The following is a 17,234-nucleotide window of genomic DNA, read 5'->3' on the forward strand; positions in this document are numbered from 1 at the left end:
CAGTAGTGAAATGTGGTTCCTTGGTCAACAAATCTAGTTGTCCTGTGCTCTCTAGAAGGATCTTTATTGCATTGTTGAGAAGGAAGTGATTAATGACAGGTTAATAAACCACTTACTAGTGGGGATAATGGGGGGAAAGAATGATGTCCACCAGATCTTCTTGCACATAGGGATTCCCTAACTACAATATAGGATATTTCTGATCCATCTATTTTTCTTACTGTAGAAAAACCTGACATTTACAGATTTTGCCTGTATCTGGTGTCTGTAACCTTTGAAATATTAATAAAGTTTGATGTAAAGTGAGATCTATGATTTTAGTGGGTGTGTTTTGATAATTCAATCTAGTGAGTTAACACAATTGTTTTCCATGACCATAACTGAGATGAGTAACGTAATTCTTTATCAGTGTTCTTTGTTTAACCTCAAGTTCTGAAGCCTGAGGATGATTTTCAGGTTCGAGACAACCCTAGCCTCTTGTTTGTAAAGAATGAGATTTCTGTAATAGTAAAATTTATTTAAACTCTTGATATAATTTTAATCTATTTTCATTCACTCTATAGCATGGGGTAGTAAACAAAGAGAGATATGAAGAATCAGTGTTTAAATCTGAAAATCACCCTTCAATTTCCTGTCTTCTAGAAACTGACTATGACCACTATTTGGCTTTAATTATGTGCTCCTAAAAAATATGTTGAAGTCCTAACTCTTGGTACCTCAGAATGTGACCTTATCTGCAACCAGGGTCATTGCAGATATAATTAGTTAAGATGGGATCATACTAGAGTGGGCCCTAAATCCAGTATTACTGGTGCCCTTAAAGGAAGACACATAGACACAGAGAGAATACCACGTGAATGGAGGCAGATTCAAGTGATACATATACAAACCAAAGAATGTAAGAATTGTTGACAATAGTCAGAAGCTATGAAGAAGTCATGGAACAGATTCTCCTTCAATGCCTCCAGAAGGAACCAACACTGCTAACACCTTGATTTTAGACTTTAGCCTCCAGAAGTGTGAAACAGTAAATTTCTGTTTTAAGCCATCCAAGTTTGTATTTTGGTGCAAGTTGGTACTCTGTTATAGCAGCCCTAAGAAACTAATACAGCCACAATGCACTGCTAATGACATTAGGCCTGGGCTGAATGTGTTTTGTTTTGTATCTGTGCCCCTGGACTGCATATTCCCAATGGGAGTAATTTATCCCCTTCTTGGGCCATGACTGCTTAAATGGAAATATGTGTGAGAAGTTGGAGATACTAGAATCTCTTCTCAACTACCATTCTTGCTAAGTTGTCCCACCTCTGATTTTGCTTGAGTCAACAGTAGCCTGGGGCAGAGAACTTGGCTTTTCCAACCCTGTCAATATACTTGCAGCTATCTCAGATTTCAGACTGCAGGTAAAGGACCATCATACAAAACAATATTCTCTGATTTGTTTTCAGATGGAACAGATCCAGCTTAAAACTTCCTCGTTCTGGTTTGACATTACTAATGACTCTATTTTGCTGAATTTTTCAAAACAATTTCCCTTGTCCTGTAGTCTTGTTCAGCACAAGACACAGAGTGGACAATTTAACCAGTTATTTTGCTTATGCTTAATTAAAATTCTTTTCAAGTCTGGGATTGAGAGACCTGCACTGCCCACCATGGGACCTCATGAGCTTGGCCAGACAACATACACAGTATAGTTCCTGCTCAAAAGCTGGCACAACCAAATATGGCTCAAGATTCTTCCACTTTGGTTTACTTTATTGCCTTTCCAAATGTAGTTAGACCAGGTTTCTAACAATATCCACTGTGACCTTTTTGTCTCTATAATCAACTACTTTGTCCTGGCTATATTCTCACATAAGATCTCTCCATATGGTGAGATGGTTGTCACAATTTTAAACTCACATTTTCTCTAAAGTCATTGAAGTGTTAGCAAAATCAAGGGTCATTTCATGGGCTTTGATCTGGTTACATTCTCATTCCTAAATGAATCATAGTAGATGGATTAATACCAAGTGCTTAATGACAAGTCTGAGTCATATGCTCTGGCCTCCACACCTCCAAAAACACATGGGCTTATTATGAGGAAGGACTAAATCCCCAAATGGCCATTTGCAGAAGTGGAGGACACTGAATATCGACGGTCAGAAAATGTGTAAATAACAGAATTAAAACTTTTTTTTAAATTTGTATTTGAAAAATACATAATGCCTACAGGAGAAAATAAAAACCACTGGACCAGTCGACTGATGAATGGATAAAGACTATAGCATATCCATATAATGGAATATTACTTGCTAATAAACTATTGATGAATGTGTCTAAAATTTTTTTTTAGTGTGTCTTAGCTTGGGTTGCTATAACAAAATGCCACAGACTGGGTGGCTTAAACAACAGATATTTATTGCTGATAGTTCGGGAGGCTGACAACAAAGAGCCAGCAGGTACTCACGTCCAGTGAAAACTCTCTCCTTGCCATGCAGATGGCTGCCGTCTTGTCTTGCTGTGTTCTTATCAAGTGGGAAGACAGAACTCTGATCTCTCTCCCTCTTCTTATAAAAACACTAATCCCATCCCATCCCCACTGTTATGAACTTATCTAAACCTAATTACCTCCCAAGTGCTCCATCTCTGATTATATTAGGGGTTCAGACTACAACATATGAATTTGTAGGTGGGGCACAAACATTCAGTCCATTGCAAGAGTGGAAAGCCAGACAAATAACGTATGATGCCCTTATATATAACTGTAGAAAAGGTAAACTAATCTACAGAGGCATAAAGCAGATCAATTGTTTTAGGGACAGGGCTGGAAAGGAATAGTGGGACTGGAGGGACTACTCAGGGCATGAGAAACTTTGAGAAGTGTATATGTTCACTATCATGATTATGGTGATGGTTTCACAGGTGTATAATAAGGGTCAAACTTAACCAATTGTACACTTTAGATATGAACAGTTCACTGTATGTCAATTATCTCAATAAAACTGTTTTAAAAATATTCTATGGTACATTCTTCCAGTCATTCTCTGTATTTGATATTACTAAACTGATTGTAGAATTCTTTTATAAATGGTTCACCTAAATTTTTATTGTATTTTTCCATATTCCTAACACATCTTTTAATATTACACTTCTTTTTGAGGTTTATTATACATCTGGAAAAAAGCATGTATCATGAATTGCCAAAACTTGAACATATCTGTGCAAATATCCCTCAGACCAAGAAGCAGACCAGAACATCAATGCCCACCTCACATTCCTTTCCAATAAACATTCTATTTTCCTTCCTAACAGAACCACTATTCTGACTTGTAACAGCACAAATTCATCGTGCCAGTTTTGAGTTTCATATTAATAGAATTGTAATAGTAGTATCTTTTGTGTTTGGCTTTATCCAGTATTATATTTGCGAGACCCATCCATGCTGCTTCATGTAGCAGTGATTCATGCATATTCATTATATATTCTTAGCATTTCATTGTATGACTATATCATAAATATCTTGTCTGTTTTTCATGAGTATTTTGGTTATTTCAAGGTTGGAGCTTGCACAGTTAATCCCAAGATTATTCTTGTATCTTGTAGAGCATGTGTAGGTATATTTTTGTCAGTACACCTCAGAGTAGAATTGCTGGGTCATGAATATTTGTATCACCCTAAAAAATTCCTTTGGCTTCCTTCGCTCCTGACCCATACTTTAGTACTAGAAATTTACAAATAGTCCTCTCTGGAATTGCATATAAATGAAATCATAAATGATGTACTCTTGTATATGGCTTCTTTCTGCTCAGAGATACAATTTTTTTTTTTTAATTGCTGAAGAGTGTTTCATTTGAATAGATTGCACTTTGTTTATCCATTTATCTGATGAGCATTTGGGCTGTTTCCAGTTTTGTTACCATGAATAAAGCTACTATGAACATTTGCATTATGATCAAAGAGCACAGTCTTGGAATTTACTGAGGTTTCCTTTATGGTCTGATACATAGTGTGGTTTTGTAAAGATTCCTTATGTGCTAGGAAATAATGCATATTGTGTCAAGTGAAATTCTATATAAATTTAATAGGTCAAGGTTATTTAGATCTTTATCCACTTATTTTTTTCTCTGCTTGACCCCTTAGTTTCTCAGAGGATTTTGTTAAAATCTCTAGTTACAATTTCTGATTTCCCTGTACTATTACTCCTTAAAATCTCTAGTTACAATTTCTGATTTATTTCCCTGTACTATTACTCGCTGTTGCTTATTTTTAGATTATATTGTTGATGTATGTGTTTATGATGGACATGTCTTGTTACATTGTTCCTTTTACTAGTATGCATCATTCATTTTCTCTTCTCTTTTGGCCTTGAATTTTGTTTTGTCATGTATTAAAATTGTTACCCTGGCTTGCTTTGGTTCATATTTACTGGTAGGCTTTTTCTCATACTTTTGCTTCTATATAAAAGTGTTTCAGGGACAACATGTTGTTGGACCTTGTATTTATAATTCAATGTAATTATATAAAACTTAGTTGAATATAATGAAAACAAAAGAGAACTCTAACAGCTTATTTTTTTGTTAGGTTTAACTTATTTTACATTCATTTGAATTACTGCTACATTAGTCCTTTATATCTTAGCATCTTTTTTGTACTGCACTTTCATTTGCCCTGGCCCCATTACTAAATTCCATTGGGCTACGGTGAGTTTTCTTCTGATGGATTAAAAGTTACACATTTTTCGTATATTTGTAGTATTTGTTTTTAACCTAAGCCCCATAATCATGTTTAATGATGTCTTAAACTTTGCCACCGTTTTTGAGTAAATAAACCATTAGTAAGCTCTCATGTTCTTTTGGTTTCTCCCCTACCTCCTCCTTCCCTGCTTTAAACTGGATATACTTTCTTTTTCTTTTAGTTTCTCTTTATTAAACTTATCCAATAGGCATGGGGTTTGGAAGAAAGGATGGGAGGAATGAACACCTCTGGATGTGATGTTTAATAGATCACTGGGTTCATGGTCCTGAAGTTTAGAGAAACTCTAGGCTGGAGGTTTGGAATCCTATAAAGCTGAAACCACTGCTCAAAGGAAACAGGGAAATAAAAAGGGTAGAAGAGAGAACATGGGTATTTAAGGTACAGGTATAAATTAAAAAGCTTGCAAATGACACTGCAGATCCATCACCAAGGGAAATTGCGGTGTCATATAAAGAGATCATGTATTAAAAATGTACACACTACAAAAGGTTCCCAATTTACAACGGTTTGACTTATGATTTTTTGCCTTTATGATGGTGTAAGAGATATACATTCAGTAGAAACTGTATTTCAGTTTGAATTTTGATCCTGTCCTGGGCTAGTGATACGCAGTATGATACTCTCTAGTCAGTGGTGGGCAGGATCAGCCAGCCATGAGATAATCAATACACTGACAACTGTTCTATACCCATACAACCATTGTTTTTCACTTTCAGTACAGTATTCGATAATTACATGAGACATTCAACACTTTATTATAAAACAGGCTTTGTGTCTGATGATTTTGCCCAATTGTGGCTAATGTAATTGTTCTGAGAACATTTAACATAGGCTAAGCTATGATGTTCACGAAGTTAGATGTATTAAGAACATTTTCAACTTACAATATTTTCAACTTCAATGGGTTTATTGGTATGTAACCCCATCGTAAATCAAGTAAGATCTGTATATTCACTACTCAGGAATTAGTTTTACAGATGTCACTACTGAGCTTAAGTCCAATTCTGCTGACAGTTTGATTACTCTGATTCCACTCCCAAAAGGCAGTTACCTGGCCTGCCAGTGCCCATCAAAAACAGGATTCTGGTCACAAGTGGCCTTCTTGCAGTTACAAAGATTTTCTGTGGTCTTTCGCAATTCCTTGCTTAGATAGGCAGAATGGTGGAGAAACTCCATATCCCTCAAATAACTCCCACTGTATTGCCTGCAACTTTATAAAGAAAGAAGTTCACTTGATTTAACTGTTAAGATGACTAACAAGACCTATCATTTGTAGTTTAACATGGATTAATCAGATGACTTTCCTAATATCAGAAACTAAATCCATGGGGGAAGGAAGGAATAAGGACAATAGAGTTTAACCACTAAAGTCTTTAAGAAAGGGAAAACTAGAATGGTTTGGTGAGAAGTATTTTGCTTAAGGTAAAAACTGAAGGCATCAGGTTCCTATACAATAAAAACACGACTTGATGGGAATTATGCTATCCATTGGCAGAGTCACAGAAATGTTACTTTGAATAAAGTGGGTTCCAAAGAACATGAATTTGCCTGAGATTAAGTCTTCAGAGACTTTTGGGAAAGATTTTATCTTATGCTACCTTCCTAAAAGCAGTGAACAGCAAAAGAACAAGTTCCTTAGCTGGCTAAGGAACCAGCATTAAATATCTAATAATCTGTTTGCTATACGACCATCATTAACATTATCTCTGCTAACACATAAAGCAAATCATATGTATCAAATGCAAGCCTAAGCCTTGTGATTACATTAATGATTAACATCTATTATTTACTACATACCTAAGCCTTATGATTACATTAATGATTAACATCTATCATTTACTATACCAAGAACTATCCTAAACAATTTAAATATATTAATATTTTTAATATAAATATATAGATTTTTCCACTTGCTGAATTTATTTCAACAAATCAACTTAGAAATGTCATAAAACTTCTGACATATAAACATACTGCCATGTTATGAAACAGATGTTAACACCCGCTAAAAGTCAATAATCACTTGTTAGGAAAGCTGTTCATTAATAAGGCCCGTCTTTAGCAAAACTAAAACCATTCTGTTTCTTTAGTTTTCCCAATCTAATAAAATATTATCAAGCCACAATCAAATAAAATAAAGACAACACTGGATGGACAGATCAGTACTACTGGTTGGTTACAGCTGTAAACAGATTCATGTTGATACTACGTGAAAAAAAAATTAAGCCAATTACATCAAATAAATCATGGCTTTTCTTTAACACAATTTACTACGTGATGTTAATTATGGTCCTTATCAAAAGTGTTTGGTAAAGACTATTTACAATGTACATGGCTAAGCATGCATTATTTATAGTTACAAAAATACCTGCCAGTTTATACAATAGGATATATACATATTAAACCTATATAAATGTAAACCAAGGACATATAGGTTAAACATTCCTTTAAGTTATATTAGTAAGGGTGGTACCAAGATTTGAATCCAGGCAGATCCATAACTCAGACTCCTAATTATTTCACCACACTGACTTCTACTTATGTGTATAAAATTCCATATTTGAATTTGTCTCATTTTCTTTAGTTTCTGTCACTAAGGGTTGAAAAATGTATCACTGTTCTTGAAGCAATTTAACACATCTTTCTCATATCACTGCTAATAAAAACTACCCACCAGCTCTTCTGTCTTTGTGGGGCAGAAATCTGTTGATACACTATTGTACTTCTCATTTGAACACTAAAAGGCAATTCAGGTGAAGGTTTTAAAAAGCATTTTATACTGAATATTTAGAAATATGGTACACACAGACACCACCATAATATAAAATGCATATAATATTAAACTATTTTCTTATGAACCCTTAACATGGATGGCTGATAGCTTCCAAGAGACAAAATTTTGGACAAAGGTACCAGATATTTTGGGGGGTTCATTTTAAATATCATTTAGTCATGCAAACAATTAGGAAGTTTTTAAAAAAATAAATATGACAAATATATGGATTTCTGAAGTAGAAACTGACATACAAATCTATATATTTTCATAATAGTTCTCATTAAAGCATCTTCAAAGAAGTATTCTGCAACATGAAGTTGAGAGCTCAAATTAGATATAATGAAAACGCAATGAGGTTTTATTAGAATTGTGTAATTCACATACTAAATATTTACATAAACGTAAACACAAAATTGCAAACATATTTGTTTTATCCTCCAAGTCATGAGCTTCATGAAATCACTTACTGGTATAGTTACAAGATAAACCTCCCAATTCTGAATGTTAACAAGGAAATACCATAGGAGCAATTGGAGAAAAATGTAATTCTTTCTTCTGAGAAGCAGTGAAAAAGTAACATAACTGCCCCTTCGGGATTGTCAAAGCTTTCCTAGAACTCCTGGGGGAATATATTCTTTTGTAAAACAGTGAGAACTAAAACTACATCGCTTTACCAGCACACAGACCTATGATAAGCTTTCTTTTCCAAACATACAGATGCCTACAACTATGAACCATAGGTTAGTGAACTGGACTAAAATGCCCCTAACCATCCATATCCCCATAAAGGCAGTTCCAAAGAGGTGGGAAAAAATCTATTACCTTTTTTCACTTGAACAGCTTCAATAAAATTTCTACTATGAGTTTAAAGAGAATAATCACCTTACACATAAGCAAGCTTGACGGTACTTAAGATGAAATAAATACTAGTTATCAGAAGAGCATAATTATTAAAACATCAAAACTTACCGGGTTATGTTACTAAATTAAAAAGTTAACACAGAAGAGATAAAGAGGATTTTCTTGAACTAATTTAGAATTTCCTGAACTAATTTTGAGCAGTGGTCATTAACCCTGACTACAAATTAGAACCTGAGAACTTTAAGAAAAATAGAAGCATGGCCCCCTACCTAAGAAATTCAGATTAAATTGTTGTGGGGTGGGATTCATATTTAAGAGCCCTCCAGATGATTCTAATATGAAGTGAGGGTTGAAACATTAATTTGGAAAAATCATTAATTATTCAGGGTGGATTTGACTTAAATAAATTATTTAAAACTCAAATACATGAGCACTTCCTACATGATAGGCATTGTTCTAAGTGCAAATAAGGAGGAAATTCTTTTTTTCTACAAAAATCATTGAATAACAATATATTTTTTATCTTTTCAATAGTTATACAATTTTATTAAAATATTACTCAAAGCTCTTATTATAATCTGCTGTCATGAAAGATTCTCTTTACTTTTCTGAATTATCTTTGTTTGATACTATAACAGAAGAGATCAAACTCAGAAACTTTTTCTCAAGATACATGGAGAGAACATAAGATTAACATAGATTTTGTTTTTCAAGTCATAGTATATGAGGTATTCTCCATCTTATACCTGGAGTCACAAATCCATAATTTAAAAACTGAAACTGGGTATTGCTTTAAATCCTGAATAGAATCTCCTAAATCAAAAATGAACTATGATTGGTGTCAGTGCTTGATTTAAATTGCCTAAAAAATAATCTATGACACAACCTCAGGGAAGCTAGTAAGAGTGGGTCTTTAATGTAGACTATGTTTCTTTTTTAAAAAAATTTTTTTTTTCAACGTTTATTTATTTTTGGGACAGAGAGAGACAGAGCATGAACGGGGGAGGGGCAGAGAGAGAGGGAGACACAGAATCGGAAACAGGCTCCAGGCTCTGAGCCATCAGCCCAGAGCCCGACGCGGGGCTCGAACTCACCGACCGCGAGATCGTGACCTGGCTGAAGTCGGACGCTTAACGGACTGCGCCACCCAGGCGCCCCTAGACTATGTTTCTTGTGACCTATTTAGAAAATATTTCTTTATAAAAACTTACAGTAATGATTTTTGAAACAATTTAGTTATCTCAGAGGAACAGAAATACAGTTTTTTAAATTCTATATAATTAGAAATCAGTTACTATCTCAGGATGATAGCTTGAGCTTTAACATTTTAAATTAAAACCAACTTTATTCGATACTGTAAAACTCATTTGAAATGTATTTTAACTCAAAAAATCAGATATAAATTAATAAATTTGATTTATATCTACTCTTCAACCTAACAGTTTTCAGGTTTAAATTTGCTAAAATTAACTATTAATCCTATATGAGGCTAACTACCTTTTATAGCTGGAAAGTATGCCAAAGACGATGAAATTTTGGTTAAACTGTAATATATGCATTTATAGGAAAATGCAACAGCAATTTGTTTTCCATAGTTGATGGAATTAAAACAGCTTTAAATTTTTTATGAAAGCTCAGTAGTCAAAATAAATATTTAATAAAAATATACACCATAGGAAGATATCAAGAACTTAGTGTTTAAAAATAAAACTTTGTCACATTGTTTTGCCTTCAGTTAAATAAAGAACTCAATTTAGTTGCTTAAAGTATCTAAGAATGATTAAGTATGCTTTTGGAACAATTAAAATTCAAATAACACTAGAGAGAAAACACTAAGGTGAAAGAGAATCTTACTATGTTTTAACTCAAAAGTTTAATGAAGTTATAATTATTGGAACTTTTTCAATCTGACTAGACTCTAATAAACCTGAACAGTTTGGGGAGTAAAAAAATCAAAGATAGCTATGATTTATGTGGGGTTCATGCTGTGAAACTCTCAGTATGTAAAAAAATAAAAATACAGTATATATGAGCACCATTAGAAATGTGTGTATTTAAAACTTTACCTGATTAAAAATTGCATTTCAGAGTAAAGTTAAGGACAAGCACACAATTATGAAAAATACATTCTTAAACTAACATGTCATTGGACTTATTTTAAAAAGTTTTACCTGGCAGTCCTTCTAAAAATCAACCAAAGAACATAACGTAAAAGAAGCCAGTATTCTTTTGTGGTGCCAAGTTCCTTTGTTAAACAGAAGTTACCAAAGAAAAAAGAATGTGTTCATTAAGTGTTTTCAATCCATAGTCAGATTCCAAAGGTAACAGAAGGTAATGAAGTCAACTAATAAATGCAAATTCATAGAATAAACTAGCATATGTTGAATCTGCCCCCAAGGGTTTATCATTCAGGCTTTAGATTATTTTTGAGAGTAGTCAAGATTACTCTGCAGGTAGATTCTTCTACATAAAAGATACAAATTTGCCAACTGTAATTTAGTATTTCTGCTATATTTGCCAAAACTCAGAACTACTGTCATATCTTATACAATACATACCCTGGAGTAACACAGGTATTTAATGAAAATCGTATTTTGATCCTATGTAGAGGCAGCTCATGATAGACTGTCACATGTACACTTGTTGTTTTTTCAAAGCTCCCAGTATAAACAATCACATAAGATAGACTGAAGTTCTTTGAAGACATTGTCACATGATAAATAATGCTATTCACCATTTAAAATACGTTCAATCTCTTCTAGTCTTTTTAAAGCAGCAACTCTTTTTTTCTCAATTTCTTTGATTTCTTTTGTTGTTTTATGGGGTGTCTCTTTGTCTGTACTTTTTCCTAATAGTTTGTTGGACTTAGACTGACTTTTATTTTCACTTGGTTTTATGATCTGTGTAGGTCTGGGTTCACTTCTTACTTCTTTTACACTTTCAGTTGGAATTTTGTCTCCTTCTACACCTGAAGTCTTACCAGCTGGGGATACTGGCTGTTCTGCAAAACTAGATGAGGATATTTTATCCCTGACTATATTCAAATGGCGTTGAATATATTCTTCATGTGGTGCTAATGCCAATGTTTCAACCAGGCATCTTTCAGCTTTTAGTAAGTCCTTCTCTTCAAAATAAACAACACAAAGATTGTGTTTTCCTTGCACATTGTTTGGATCCATCTCCAAAATTTTTTCAAAACATTTTTTTGCTCCAAGTATATCTTTCTTTTGATTCATCAGAATGTCTCCCTTTAAAATGAGACCCTTGATATGATCAGGATAGTATCTGAGTAACTCTTCCAAAATTGGCAAAGCCATTAATTCCTTTGCAGTCTGAGAATACAGGAGAGCCAGATTAAACAAAGCACTTCTAAAATCGGCTTGCAATTTTATGGCTTTCTTCATCCACATCTCTGCTTCACTGTCCTTTTTGTCATCCATGGCAAGCATTCCCAAATTGAAATAACCATTAGCATCTTGTGGCTCTTCATTTATGTAGCTAAGAAGGCGTTTTCTAGCTTCAGGTCTAAGTTTAACCTCACCTAAGAATAATTTTTTTAAAGAAAAAATACATATTGTTAACAAATGAATTAATAAGCCTGAGGAACAAAAGCCACTTTCAGTATTTATCTAGTTAAGATTACAAAAAGACAGCATCAAAACAACTAATTTCTGTACCTATATCAAAAAGTGGAATGAAAAAAACCCAAAGTTTTCACAGGAAAGACAGTTGTGTTTGAAACACTGAAATGATAGCCTATTTCTTTTCCTTTAAAGCAGAAAGAGTGTCTCAAAAATCAGAAGGGATGACATACCTCCTTAGTTAAGAATCTAACTGGTAGTAGCAGAGGAAGAAAACACAATTAGGGGGAAGAGGCCTGGGATTTGCCAAAAATGACATGTATTCTAATCTTGACTCTATTAACACTATGACTTTATACATTAAACAAATAACTTCTCTGGGTTAGCCTGCTGAATTTTCTAGGCATTACATGGGATATATGTAAAACAGCTCAGCAAATAGTAACTACTACTGGATAAACAGAATGTTTCAGTCTTACAAAATCAGATTTTTAATTACTTCAATTTTTTCAAGATTTTCAAAGGTAAAAATATACCATTAAATATAAAGCTTATAAATTTAAATATAAATTAGGATGCAAATATTTGAGATAATTTCTATTGCAAATAAACAGAAAAACTTCAAGTTCCACAGCTACAAATCTTAGGGTGCAATCTTGTGTTGAATACTGGGCATTTTTCATGATTGCCAAGGTTAGCTAACTTTACAAAAACATTAGCTTTTCTCTAAATTTATGTTTTGAATACCAGGCATAAATATCTCCCTCTATACTTTTATTTGACAGTAAGATGAATAAAAAACATTGTAAAATAAATCAGTCAGCTTAAGTTCTTATCTTGAACTAGTTTTACTAAACTAGCCATATGACATTTGGGGTAGTTATGAGATCTATTTGGTCCTTACTCTAATATACTAAATAGAACAATGGCAAAAGTAAATTCAAATACCCTCTTTAACTCAAATACTATGATTTTATGATTCTTTCATTTTTTGTAAAAGTTTTTAAAAAGTATCTAAGATTAAACTACAAAAATCTAAATGTACAAATTTTTTCCAAATTAAAAATTAAGATTATAAATTATAAATACTGCCTTTTGTTGTACTACTAAAATACCCATGTATCAAAGATCCTGATTTACTGTCATGAATGATTTAGTTTTGTTAAATTACAAAAAATAGTAAATTACAATAATACGTCAGAAAATAAAACTAGATATAAAATGATACCAAAAGTACTTGCTCTTACAAATCAAGGTAAAATACATTGTTCTGTTTTTTTTCTAAAATAAATAGAAATATAATGCTCATCTTCCTAGAAATAATTATATAAGAATTTTTGCAAGTTCTGATTATTTGGGTGGTATATTTAGGGGTAAGAAATTATATATTTCTGTGCATAAAATTGACAAAATAGATTAAAAAGGCACTGCTTAATAGACTGCTTGAATATTAAGTCTTAACATATACCCAAAGAACTAATAATTGTGTTAAGGCATATTACTTGAAAACTTTACTTCAAGCATTTTAAATATTCTTATATTTATCTGCAGTTTTGATATAAACTATTCATAAAACGTTTGCTACTCATAATGTAATTTAAGTTCAGATTTCATTATACTTCAAACTACAATGTGTTTAAATATAGAACTGTTTTAAGAAAACATACCTGATTCTTGCATTAATATAGCAGAATTGAATAATGCTAGCTTATGCTTTGGATTTAATTCTAAAGCACGATTAAAATTTTTTAGGGCTTCATTTGGTTCTTTAAGTTCAATATGAACAATCGCCAAGTTGTACCAAAGATCTGCATTATTTCTGTCCAGCTCTAGTGCTTTAAGATATGCTTCTTTTGCCTTAAGAGGTTTATTCATTTTTAAAAGCAATTCTCCTCTGTGGAAAAATCAAACACAAGCTTTACTTACAACATTACCATGTCAATGTGTAGATACTATTTTTTGTAAGTTTCAACTTTTTCCACATATTCACAGCTTTCCTTTTTCCTTTTAACCCAGGCTTTTAAAGTTTTCTACCAAAAATATCTGAAAATGTCCTCAAACCTGAACTCATTAGTTTAGCAAATTTGGTTTGTTAGGTTCTCAAGTATAATTAAAGAAAGAAACAGCATACCTGACTTTAAAGGGTAAGATGCGGGGAGGTATCCAAGAAAGGGTAACAGAGAAAATATATTCTTTAATTGTATCTTGAAAGAAGGCAGACCAGACTACATCATAAAATTGGCAGCAACAAGAACTGGAGATTAAGTTTTCAGGGGACCAAGTAATAGCATTTGAAGAAGGAAAATAAATATGGTAGTGATGGGGAAATTCCAGTATTCAAATCTATGTTAGAAGTCTCGTTTATAAAGAGCAGACTGAAAATTTTGCCCCTTCTTATATTAATTTAGTATTCTACAATGTATTCTTATAAAATGGCCATTCATTAAAACGAAAGAAAAAACTCCCCAAAACAACAAAAAAAGTTTTTAAAAAAGCTGACTAGTAGGCAGGGTAGGAGGGTACTAGTGCCACCTGCAGGTACCTTTGAGGAACACATGTGGAACGGAAGATCACAGTTTGAAAACCATTTTACAAATCCTTCTAATACGGATCTATTATCTGTTAGAGCTTTAAAAAGATTTTGTTTAAGCACATGTGTGCAAATACATTTAGGCAGTAATATGAGAATACTTTTATTATGATACCATTATTTCCTTTAAGTATAAGCATAGGTATGAAATCAAATGAATGACTAATATTCTCAATTAAAGCAACTTCTAGAAAGAGCATCTGCCCAAGATGTTATTTTTTAATGCAGATCGTTGAATAATTCTTCATAGATTAACACATGACAGATTCTATTTATATATGCAACCCCACTAAACTTAGCTAATTTCAACAACTACTGGATAAAACTGAACAAAGACAGCCTCCCAACTTATGAACAGATTTTATCTCAAAAACTAATGAAATTCTGAATGCATTTTCCCCATAAGAACAATGTTAAAAACTATGATTAGGTTTCTGGGCCAGCGGATGAAGCAGAGTTTAATATACAATTTTACCCAAGTATAATACAAATGATAATCCTTACATGGTAAAATATATTAAGTTCTCTCTAACATGTGCGGCCAAAAGTTTTTGTACTGACAACTAAAAAGTTTCTTTGTGATAAATAAAAGGCATAATAACCAATCAGTTGTCAGTATTTAAGAAAGCTCTTGAGAGTTGGATATTAGAAATAATTATTAGTGGGGCGCCTGGGTGGCGCAGTCGGTTAAGCGTCCGACTTCAGCCAGGTCACAATCTCGCGGTCCGTGAGTTCGAGCCCCGCGTCGGGCTCTGGGCTGATGGCTCAGAACCTGGAGCCTGTTTCCGATTCTGTGTCTCCCTCTCTCTCTGCCCCTCCCCCATTCATGCTCTGTCTCTCTCTGTCCCAAAAATAAATAAACGTTGAAAAAAAAAATAAAAAAAAAAAAAAGAAATAATTATTAGAAAATACAAGTTTCAAGTGCTTTAAGTAAAAAAGAATGTGACAATAAGAAGTAAATGAAACTAACAAGAAGCTTCTACTCTTTCTTCCGTATAAAACCTTAGTTTGCTACTACAAGTGACAGTCAATTTCAAATCAAATCAATTAAATTTGATTGTAAGTCTAAACTAGGGTATGTTTCTATGTTCTTGGTTGCCAAATAAGATTACTAAAAGAAAAAAAAAGGCAATTTAGTTCAGACAGTCAAAATGTACATGCAGATACAGCTTCAATTCTCTGTAATACAACTTAAAAGTGAACTACAAATACCTGCTAATATAAGCCTGCTTGAAGTCGGGTCTCATGCTTATTGCTTGCCGGTACAGCTGATCTGCTTCTTCCAGCCGGGACTCATTTGCTCTGATCAGATTGGCCAGATTAATATAAACATTTAGGTGGTTAGGGGCAATTCTGGCTGCATATTTTTTACCAGGAATAATCTGTTCAGAAAAACATAATTGGATGTTTCAGTACCACATAAAAATAAAAAATAAGTATTCTTAGTAGCTTACTTCAAATATATATGACATAAAAAGGTTATGGTACCAGTTTGTATTGCTATACTGAAATAAGTCATAAAAACGTGAAAGTACCTACAGTATTTATAAAATGTTAATAAAATAATTAATATTTTGTGGTATTAAAGGAGATAATATTTTTTCACTCATGCCAGCTCAATGGAATATTGTTAGCTTTTAATTTACATGCATCATTTTATAAAATCCTAACTAAATTTAAACTTTTGAGACTAAGGTCTGTTAGCATATTTGTATCAGACAAGGAATAGAAAGAACTTGGGTCTCTTTCCTCTCAGTCTAGTGTATTTGTTACAGCATGTCAGCCTCCATGTTGTCAGCAAAGTACTTCCTGGTTGTGACAGGGTGGTTAATTTGTTAAGAGTTATACTAAAGCCTTATTTGGTAGAATTAGGAAATAAAATTCCCTTGTTAACTGATTATTCAGGTTAAGTAAAGATTATAAAAGATATATAGACACAAATTTTCAATGACAGTAATAAATTATATCTGAAAAAAGTCTATATTGAACACAATATAACTTTAGAATCTTAGGACTGAAACAATGCTTAAGATCATGTGGTCCAACTGTTTTTGAAACATTTATCAAACTATATCTAATTATTTTAATATTATAATTGTTAATATATTAATATATACTACCATTGAGAAGACTGTAGTGCAGTTTTTTTTTAATGTTTATTTTTGAGAGAGAGAGAAAGAGAAAGACAGAAAGAGAGAGCGTGCACCAGTGGGGGAAGGGCAGTGACGGAGGGAGACACAGCATCCATAGCAGGCTCTAGGCTCTGAACTGTCAGCATAGAGCCTGACATGGGGCTTGAACTCACTCATAAACCACAAGATCATGACCTGAGCCAAAGTCTGACACTTAACCAACTGAGCCACCCAGGTGCCCTGCAAACTATCTTTTCTGATGAAAGACAGGATCTGACTTTCCAACTTTCATGCTATATTATAATATCCAATGAATTTTCTGCATGTGTCATTGTTACAACTGAACACAATACAGCAACAGAGGTGTATCCCCTCATTTTATTAGTTTTTTATTCATTTATCTTTTGATAGGAATAATGTTGCATTTAGTGCTTAATGTACTATATAAAAATCTCTTCACTTAAAGTTACTTAACTCATTGATAACTTATAATCAAGAATATCTAAAATTCATAACTTTATAACATTTTTTACAAACATAAGTTTAATCTTTGCCTT

General features: G+C 33.0%; 1 protein-coding gene across 4 annotated transcripts in view; it reads right to left on the reverse strand.

Moving 5' to 3' along the window:
- Positions 1-5,233: 5,233 nt before the first annotated feature.
- Positions 5,234-17,234, reverse strand: part of TMTC3 (transmembrane O-mannosyltransferase targeting cadherins 3) — a 60,414-nt gene continuing 48,413 nt past the window's right edge. The window contains exons 12-16 of one of the 4 annotated variants that reach the window (XR_005795398.1): positions 15,758-15,927; positions 13,623-13,849; positions 10,933-11,915; positions 7,412-7,474; positions 5,234-5,947 (exon numbers count right to left, since the gene is read on the reverse strand). Coding sequence is in view for 1 of the 4 variants with exons in the window: in XM_040491272.1 (XP_040347206.1) it covers positions 11,101-11,915; positions 13,623-13,849; positions 15,758-15,927 (1,212 nt within the window). In the remaining 3 variants the exon portion in view is untranslated. Of the gene's footprint in view, positions 7,475-10,864; positions 11,916-13,622; positions 13,850-15,757; positions 15,928-17,234 lie in introns of those variants that run through there. The other 3 variants (XR_005795399.1, XR_005795397.1, XM_040491272.1) reach the window with 3 other exon arrangements.

Source organism: Herpailurus yagouaroundi, unplaced genomic scaffold (assembly GCF_014898765.1).
Source record: "Herpailurus yagouaroundi ecotype Mexico unplaced genomic scaffold, PumYag 182, whole genome shotgun sequence".
NCBI classification, from domain to species: Eukaryota; Metazoa; Chordata; class Mammalia; order Carnivora; family Felidae; genus Herpailurus; species Herpailurus yagouaroundi.